The sequence below is a fragment of the Arachis ipaensis genome, chromosome B08, assembly GCF_000816755.2.
Source record: "Arachis ipaensis cultivar K30076 chromosome B08, Araip1.1, whole genome shotgun sequence".
NCBI lineage: Eukaryota > Viridiplantae > Streptophyta > Magnoliopsida > Fabales > Fabaceae > Arachis > Arachis ipaensis.
Window position 1 is genome coordinate 2930041 of NC_029792.2, and position 10018 is coordinate 2940058.

At 30.7% G+C, this 10018-nt stretch overlaps 2 protein-coding genes across 3 annotated transcripts in view; both read left to right on the plus strand.

The window, feature by feature from the left end:
* LOC107612181 (3-ketoacyl-CoA synthase 12-like) overlaps window positions 1-6375 on the plus strand; it is a 9236-nt gene extending 2861 nt beyond the window's left edge. Inside the window, exons 2-3 of the mRNA XM_016313998.2 lie at window positions 1347-1352; window positions 6359-6375. The gene's annotated coding sequence lies outside the window, so the exon portion shown is untranslated. The remainder of the gene's footprint in view (window positions 1-1346; window positions 1353-6358) is intronic.
* LOC107612276 (ankyrin repeat-containing protein At5g02620-like) lies at window positions 6927-9419 on the plus strand. Of its 2 annotated transcripts, none has more exons than XM_021108592.1 (4): window positions 6927-7109; window positions 7249-7819; window positions 7936-8345; window positions 8417-9419. In XM_021108592.1, exons 2-4 carry the CDS (start codon window positions 7504-7506, stop codon window positions 9323-9325), a joined length of 1635 nt encoding a protein of 544 aa, XP_020964251.1. In that variant the 5' UTR covers window positions 6927-7109; window positions 7249-7503; the 3' UTR covers window positions 9326-9419. The 2 variants fall into 2 exon arrangements, with proteins under 2 accessions (XP_020964251.1, XP_016169549.1); XM_016314063.2 differs by having other exon boundaries at window positions 7291-7819.

The window sequence follows — 10018 nt, forward strand, 5'->3', positions numbered from 1 at the left end:
TATTTAAATTTGATACTATATTATAATATATGTTTCGTGAATTGCCTTTCAAATTCATTGGATGATAATGATGTTGAATCAACCGTGGGAGTTTTCGATCATCGAGAAGATTTCAGAGAAGAATCAATTGAGAGAATATAAGATGAGAAGACACCACATCCAATTCAAAATCTTAAGGTGTTAATTTAATGGGTCTCTCATCTTATAAACTCCTCACTTTTTTTTACTTTTTTTAAAGTGAGACTAACTTCAACACTCCTCACACTTGCAACAATAAAAGATGAAGTCAATAAATGTATATGTAGAGGAACATTCATATATGGAAAAACATGGTGACGGGACGACCCATTACTCACTGGACAACTGGCCTCAACAGACATACATTAAATTTCTAACACAGTAGTTCAGATTTCAGAACCAGAATTTACTGCCATCCATCCTTCCTTGAAACTGGCTTTACTCACTGATTGCTCATTGTAAAATAATTTTCCAAACAACTAACATTTTAACTGTAGTCGGACTAATCTCTTTGATTTTTGTACTTAACACATGAAAACATTAAAACACTCCATTAAAAAAAATTAATAAAATTACACCATCTAAAAATTTAAATTATTAGCTAAAATGCTAGGTTTTTTCATCCTATACTACTTGAACTTAATATATATTTTGGCACCACAAACACCTATTCATTTTTATATTTGACACACCTCTCTTTTATCTACAAATCAAAACTGGAATAATATACAAATCTAACATAATGGGTGAAAATAATATGATTTTTTTTTTACCAAATATATGAGACTCGAACCCGCAACCTATTAATTGAGTATGGGGAGATTATGTCATTTGAACTATTACTCATTGGCGATTTTCTTTTCTTGTTGACGTGAGTAAAAAATATGAACAATATCATGCGTTACGTTATTAATTACACTTTCTTATACACTTTATTTTCTTTTTTATTCGTACATTTCGTAACGGCCAAGTCCTATGTGGTAGCTATCTCTTTCGTGCATATTAATTGCACGACGACCAACTTGGCTGTGATTTGGTGGAACATGCAGATATTGGATTTATATATATATACTACGTTCATGTACAGCACAGTATAGTAACTAATTAGCTATCAGTATTATTATATTATCTTTTTTTTTTTTGGTCTTGGTATTATTATGTTATCAATGTAGTAGTTCCTTTCAAAATTAAAATTTTTGTACGGAATTTACTTCTTGATTTAACAAAAAAAAAAGAAAAAAAGAAAACACCAGAAAGTTGGGTATGCCATTTGTAGGCAATGCCCATTATTGTAAAAGGAATATAGGCTTCTACATTGGAAGCAACAGCATATAGTGACATATTATGGTTCAGGGAGATCTATATGAGTTGATGCTACTAGTCAAGCTTCCAAATTTTGAAATCTGACTGGGACATAGCAGAGCTGTGTGGTCAAAATACCAAAAAAAATAAGGTGGAGGTGGAGAACGGGTTATTTAATTTTTACCCCTGAAAAGATAGATGTAGAGCACGTGAAGAAACAAGGTAGTAAAATTCAAAATGTTTTTAAATAATATATAATACTACTATATATTTGCCATTTAATTAAGAAAAAGATATAGTTTTATATTTTCGGGTAATATTAGGAAGACAAAAAAAAAAAAAAAACAGCAGAACTTGTCTTATTTAATATTTATTAATTGTCGCAACAATTAATGAATGCTAAATAAGATAAGTTATCACTGTTTTTGGCTGATTTTCTTTGGTTACCAAATATTTCTGAATATTTTCTATCTTGGTCAGCGAATCTGCAGATGCCAAAATCCGAAGGCAATGTTATGACAAGGGGTGTGGGATGAATTAATTACACATACATTTGAAGAACGCATCGAGCAATAAATGAAAAATAAAGTGACTATGCAGTGGGATATGGCTGTATTCAGATTAAGATAAATACTTGGTCGAGTTTTTGGTGCAGTGACAATCCATTTATCTCGTGAGCAACTAGATTTAAATTTAAAATTTGGTTGAGACTAATATAGGAATTGAATTTTTAAAAGTGTTGTATGTGTGATTATGTAGTGTGCATGAATTTGTGATAATGCAAAAATAAAAATATATTAAAAAATACATATAATATTTTCTTTAATTTTTCATATGAACTAAGAATTAAAAAAAAAAAATCAAAAGTTGTTTTAACCATTTTGACTTTTGACTTTTGAGTGTGTATTTACGAGTGTATTAATTTCTCTTGTATGATTAGATTAAAATTGAAAATTTATTATTTTTCTGGGCACAATAGTGAAAATTATTGTTTCCCTATTACCAATTTTCTTCTAGTTTTTGGTAGTTTGTGCCTTTGTGAGATTAAGCCCATAAGCAATATTTCTTAGCATGTTGTGTTTTGGTCTATGTGCATTTTTTGGTTTCCCTACCTTTGAAATCTTGAAGCTTACATGGCGGATTGGGCATGAATAGACGGTAATTAACTTAAAGCCCAATGGACTTGAAACTTGAAAGTGCTTTCTAAACACAAGAGCCCAATGCATATGATATAGCTAGTTTACTTGGTCAACAAGTGACACTTTGGTAGTCAAATTGGGTTGGTTTAGTTGTTAGTTCACCAGTTTGCTTAAACAAATATCGGAGATTCGAATTTCGCCTTATGCATGCACTAAACCCTTAAATGGAGATTAGTACTGTGGCAGATTAGTCCTTGACCTGTCGGATTAAAGAATATCGTAGAAAACCAAAAAAATTAGAGTAATTTTTTAGAGGGAATTAATGTAAAAATATATATATAATTTTAGAAGAAGAAAAAAATAAAATTAAACGGGACTAATATAAAACTTAAAAAGTTATATACATAAAAAATTTTAAATTGGAGAGCCATTGCCCCTTCAAATGTATGAGGCTCCGCCCCTGTTCAAGATTACAATTCTTTCAATTCAACTAATGTTGATGTTCACAAACATTGTATTATTTGAAACTGATGACCATTATCCTCATGACTGTTTTTGCATGTATATATGTGCTAACTATTTATAGTATCTTCTTGTTTACAATGTACGCCTACAATTAATTAATAATACGACCCACACGCACCTACACATGTACATCATATTACAGTATTATTACTAGAGATTAGGCGTGGCAGCAGCATTGTCCAATTAAGAACAAGAACATCTAAATTGGGACTTATTGATGCCGTGTATGTGGTGTTACTCACGTGCGTCCATGAAGAATTCACGTGCGCACTGTTGTGTTGGTTACTATGTTTTAATTTGTAGTAGCATTTATTATTTACGAAGCTCCGACAGAAAAGTTTAGCATTAACCACATGAAATGAAAACAATGCTATGTATTCGGCGTTGTTTGTTTGGATCTTTGCACACCACACACTCCATGTGTCTCCCTACCACCACTCACCTTTCTTCTTTTTAGTTGTTTATAGAGTAAGCCTTTTTTGAATCTTGACCCATTTCAACTTTCTTTGACCGTTTCCGCTAACTTTCTAAGAGAAATAATATATACCAAATTATATATTATAGGTTTAAAACGATTATATTATGAGTTATTCTTTACGTATAAACGTTTTTTCATATAAATCATACAAATCATTTATATTCACGTATTTTTTATGTTTTTTTCTCTCTCTTCTTCTTCTTTTTCTTTTTTCGTGTCACTTAGCTTCTTTTTTGTAATTTTTCTTTCTTGTTATCGTCATCATCAATACCACCTCTTTCTCCTCTTCCTCTTTGGAATTTCTTTTCCTCTTTTCTTTTTCTCTTTTTCCTCCATCATCAGTTATCTCGTTGTTGAAGATAATAAATAATTCAAGTTCAAATTGTCAATTGAACCAGAACGAAATTGATTATTATTTTAAATCTAATCAAGTGGCTAAGGTGTGATTCAATTTAGAAGAAAAAATATAATATTAGAGGAAACATTTTTTCATAGCAAATTTGGATGTAGCACAAAGATATTTGGGTGTAACACGAAGATATTTGGGTGTATTTTTATTCTAATAAGTTCTCCATAATTCAAAACTCTTCCTCTTCCTCCTCCTCATCTTCTACTGCTTCTTCTTTTTTTTTTTTTATCATCATCACCATCTTCTTCTTCTTTTTTCTTTTTTATTTTACCTTCTCAAGTATCTTCTTATTTTACTCTCTTAACAATAATAAAAATAAAAAAATCAAATAAAGAAGAAGTAGAAACACATAATGCTGCAAAATAACTTGAAAGAGGATGAACTTACATTCATTTAACTAAAAGAAAGAAATAAATAAGGAAAAAAAGAAGAAGAAAAAAATGCAGCATTAGAGAAAATATTTTTCTGTATTTACAGTAAATTTGGGTGTAACACGAAGATATTTGGGTATAACACGAAGATATTTGGGTGTATTTTAAGAATTTTTTGGTGTATTTTTATTCTGTTAAGTTCTGCACAATTCAAAACTCTTCATCTTCCTCCTCCTCATCTTCTAATGTTTTTTCTTCCTCATTTTCTTATTTCGTTTTCTTATCATTCTTCTTAGGAGAAAAAATCAAACAAAGAAAAAAAATACATAATGTTACAAAATCAATAGAAAGAGGAGGAGGAAAAAAATGCAGTAAACAGTATCAAAAAAATAACGATGAAGATGAAACACGAAAAGAAAAAGAAGGAGAAACACAAAGAAGAAGGAGAAGAAGAAGGAAGAGGAGGTGGAGAAGGAGGAACGTGAAGAAGAAGCGTCTTCCATAATAGTAAATAAGAGCGCGCTTTGGAAACGGTTGAGTGACGCGTGTGTTATCACGCTCAATGGGTGAATGTAGCTTTTTTTAAAATTGGCCCAACTTGTAAGATTTGTATGTGTAGCATAACTCTTATATTATATGTATATTAAAATTAACAGAAATATTTAGTAACAAAAAAAATTAATAAAAAACAACTAAAATTTGTCTTATTTAGTATTTATTAATGAGAAAATTTCACTCCCCTCTCCTGTGAAATGGTAAAATGACACTCCCCTCTCCTCTATTTATAAATGTACATTCCCCTCCATTCTAACTTTTAAAAAACTTCCTCTTTAATTCATTTTAAATTTTTTGTGTCAACTAATATTAACTTTATCCATTTTTTAAGAAAAAATAAATTATTTTTTGAAAAAATAGCCATTAACAAAAATGTTATTTTTTATCATTAAATTTTTCTTACCAAAATATCCTTTAATAAAATATTTTTTTATTGATTAAATTGTATTTTTACCAAAATATTTTACGAAAATTTTGGTAAAATTATAATTTAATAATTATAAAATTATTGAAGAGACATTTTTAAAAAATAATATAATTATTAAATTTTTTTAAAAATATAATTTAATAAATAAAAGAATAATTTATTAAAGGGTATTTTGGTAAGCAAAATTTAATGATAAAAACTAAAATTTTTGTTAATGGGTATTTTTTAAAAATAATTTTTTTTTTAAAATAGATAAAATTAACATTAGTTAACACAAAAAATTTAAAATGGATTAAAGAAGAGGTTTTTTAAAAGTTAGAAAGGAAAAAAATATACATTTATAAAATAGAGGGGAGGAGAGTGTCATTTTAACATTTCGCATGGGAGAAAAATAAAATTTTCTCTTTATTAATTATTACAATAATTAATATTAAATAAGGTAAGTTTTAGTTATTTTTTGTTTTCTTAACATTATTAAAAGATTAATTATTAAAATTAACTATCAATATAAAATACATATTAAGATATAAATAAATATTAAAAATAAATTAAATAATATATATTTATATATAAATATATTAATAACTGATTTTAATATATAAATTATATTTGTTGAGTTTCAAAATAACATTACGTTGGGCTTTAATTATTGCTACTTTTTCATGTTCCATTTACTTACTTAACAGTAGTATTTGGATGCTCTAATGAATCAACACATTTAATTTCTTCTCGGTTTCTTCTATGCGAAGTAATCATCACCATTAAAATAATTAAACGGATTATGCTAGAGAATCAATGATTTTTTTAAATAATATAAATAACTGTTGATCAAATAAAAATATATTATACCTCTAAATTATTCACCTAAATTTTAATAATAAAATAATTATTTGCACACCTAATAAATAAATATTCGATATATTTATTATTTACATTATTTAGTATTTTCATTATCTAGCTATACTTTTCTATAATTAAACCTTCGTGCCCCACCTTCCCTCTTTTTCTTTTTCTAATCTAGTAACTCTGTGAAGTTCTGAACCATGTGAACCTTTAATTCATGCATGTTGTTAACATATAAGCTATAGCGTTAATTAGATTGAGCAATTGTTAATATATAATTTGATAGTTTAGATATCTCCTTAATTAATGTAAATAATTTTCACATAGAACCCCCCGGAAGAAAAAAGATCAGAGACGAAGTTTAAAAACTTGCACAAAAATAAATCAATTCATAATTTATTCACTGACTATCCAATTTTACAATTAGCCAATCGCCTATGCGACAAAAATCAATGAGTTGTTCTCTCGAATTAATTAAAGTTGTGTTAGCCATCAATCATGAAACTATCAAACATATTGAGATGGCTTGATACTAATTATCCAGCATTGTCACACACCTTTAGTTTTCATAGTTTTTTACCCAATTTCACCTCCTTAGTTTCACATATATCCTATACATAAGACAACTAAGAATGACGTAAGTCTACTACTTCCTACTCGTCAGTCCAAACACAATTACAAAAAGATTAATGGAGTTTAGGTTAACTCTAATTTCGAACATGCATTGACGTCATTATCACGTGGGTCTGATAAGGACATTACAAAATACAAATATATTCGTCCATATAATAATGTGCTTATACCATATACTTAGTAAAATAAATACATCCGATCCAATAATTACTTAAAGAATAAGAAAAGCATTTATTAATTTTGTTTGTTTATTTATGGAATAAAATCCATTTCATTAATAAATGGATTGTATTTAGCAAACTCCGTTTAATTTGATTATATACACAGCTGGTTCTGTTATTTCCGTTATATGTTTTCCCCGACAATGATCACCACCTTTGCAAAAGTGCCTTGTTTATCGCTGAGCTAGGTGCGTGTGTTACAATTCCATTTTTCTGCTTCGAATTTAGATTCACATAATAGAAGTTATTGTTGCAATCTCTATCTATTTATCTATTATTACATGTGCCTTTCACGTTTCAATTCTTAATCTTAGCCCTTTTTTTCAGACAGTACATTGTGTTACATTTCTTCAATTTTGTTGGTTACAGGCATTGATCCCGGAGACCTGAAGAAAATAGAAGGATACAAATTTTGATTCCATAATGGTATGAAATGATCCTACACTTTATGCATGAAAAATGCTAGTTTTGATCTGGGTTTTTGCTGGAAGGAAGAAAAGAAGGTTGTATATACTATATTGAGTTAGAATTAGAATCAGAAGAAAGCAGAGAAATTGAGTAGGTAGGTGAATTCCAGAAACAATGAGTGTCACCGGGAAGAAAATGACCAAACAGTTAACAGGGAAGAGGGATGATACCCATTTGCATTCTGCAGCAAGATCAGGGAGTCTCTCTGTACTAAGGGAGACCCTTACTGGTATAGAAGATCAGGAGGAACTCCATGAGCTATTGGCAAGGCAGAACCAAGATGGTGAAACACCTCTTTATGTTGCTGCCGAATATGGTTATGTTGATCTAGTTAGGGAGTTGATTCAACTTTATGATCTTGCTGATGCTGGAATCAAAGCTAGGAACGGTTTTGATGCATTGCATATTGCTGCCAAACAAGGGGATTTAGGTCTGTATCTCTTTTCCTTTTCTTTACCTTTTTAATTATCCTTAGTAATTAGTAAGACTATATTGTTAGGTTTGTGAATAAATGTTCTTAGGCACTAGGATTGTTCCTTTTTGCAGATATAGTGAAGATCCTTATGGAAGCTCATCCTGAATTATCAATGACTGTGGATCAATCTAACACCACAGCATTGCACACGGCGGCGACACAAGGGCACGTTGAGATAGTGAAGCTCCTCTTGGAAGCAGGAAAAGGCTTGGCAACCATTGCCAAGAGCAATGGGAAAACAGCTTTGCATTCTGCTGCAAGGAATGGACATGTTGCGGTTGTGAAAGTGCTTCTTGAGCAGGACAGAGAGATTGCAACTCGAATCGATAAGAAGAGGCAGACGGCGCTTCATATGGCCGTGAAGGGACAGAATCTTGAGGTGGTGGAGGAGTTGATCAAAGGAGATCCATCAACTATAAACTTTGTTGACAATAAGGGAAACACACCATTGCATATAGCATCTAGAAAGGGCAGGGCTCAGGTAAATATATAACTTGATATCAACATAGAAAGACAATCCCCATTTGGCTTAAATTTGATTTGTTTGCACAGATTGTAAAGAAGCTTCTTGAGCAGAAAGAAACAAACAAAAAAGTTGTTAACAGGTCTGGTGAGACTGCTTTAGACACTGCTGAAAAAATGGGGAACCACGATGTTAAGAATATTCTGTTAGAGCACGGCGTTGTGAACGCCAACGCCTTAGTAAAGTCCCATGGAATTACAGCCACAACCACAGCCACAGCCACGACCGCAACCACGTCTGCCAGGGAGCTAAAACAAACTGTGAGTGACATCAAACATGAGGTCCACAACCAGTTAGAGCACACCCGACAAACGCGAAAGCGGGTGCAAGGCATAGCAAAGAGAATCAACAAGATGCACCAAGAAGGCCTAAACAATGCAATAAACTCAACAACCGTGGTGGCAGTGCTAATTGCAACGGTGGCATTCGCGGCGATCTTCACAGTCCCCGGGCAGTTTGTTGATGATCCAAGCGATGTCCCTGAAGGGTCAACACTTGGTGAAGCAAACATAGCACCACAGGGTGCATTCTTGATCTTCTTTGTGTTTGATTCAATTGCACTTTTCATATCCCTTGCTGTGGTTGTGGTTCAAACTTCGGTGGTGGTTATAGAGAGCAAAGCAAAGAAGCAAATGATGGCTATAATAAACAAGCTAATGTGGTTGGCTTGTGTGCTTATAACTGTTTCATTCTTGGCATTGGCTTTTGTTGTTGTTGGGAAACAAGAGATGTGGCTTGCTATTTCGGTTACTGTTATTGGGACAACAATAATGGTTACAACCTTGGGGACTATGTGTTATTGGGTTATTAAGCACCGTATTCAGGCCTCTAATTTGAAGAACATAAGGAGATCTTCCATGGATACAAATAAGACTAAGTCTTCTTCAGTCACTGCTTACTCCGATTCTGAACTACTAAACAGAATGTATGCCATTTAGAACTTACTATTATGGCTTTAATTTATGCAGCTACAGCTACATCTTATCTTATAATATAACTTAAATCCAAATCATACTAGTAAGTTAATAGCCTTATTCAACCAATGATAAACAATACTTGCTAACAGTAAAAATAAAAATATGTGAATATTCACCAAACAAAAAGATAACGTTAACAAATTGACATGCATAATATTAAACAACTAAATCAAACATATTAAATCACAATTCTCGACCACGATCTTTGTATGGAGACATTTCATATGAGTACTCATATGGGAAATCAATTTCTTAATAAGTTATATACGATGAAACCTATGAAGTATGGAAACTTTGTCGTGTTCGCGTGTCGGATACATTTTGAATATGATACTCATTTATACTCATCCGACATGCGTGTCTGTTGTGTCCAATCGTGTTTTAATAAAAATTAAAAAATTTTTGTTTGGACACGCTTGGAAACACCTAAATACTATCACGTGTCAGCGTGTCCAATCTTATTCTTAACATGTATTCTTAAAATAAATTTAGAAATAGTATATATTATTATTTATTAAAAAAATATTTTAAATACTTTATATAATTAAAATAAGATATTAAAAATAATTAAAAAATTATTTATGTTTTAATATTAAAAAATATAAATATATTATTATAATTTATCTAAAAAATATTTTATATTTTATATATATT

Coding starts and splice junctions, on each gene's coding strand:
- LOC107612276 (XM_021108592.1), top strand. CDS start 7,504: ATGAGTGTCACCGGGAAGAAAATGACCAAACAGTTAACAGGGAAGAGG. Junction 7,820..7,935: donor TGCCAAACAAGGGGATTTAG/GTCTGTATCTCT, acceptor TCCTTTTTGCAG/ATATAGTGAAGATCCTTATG. Junction 8,346..8,416: donor CTAGAAAGGGCAGGGCTCAG/GTAAATATATAA, acceptor TTGTTTGCACAG/ATTGTAAAGAAGCTTCTTGA.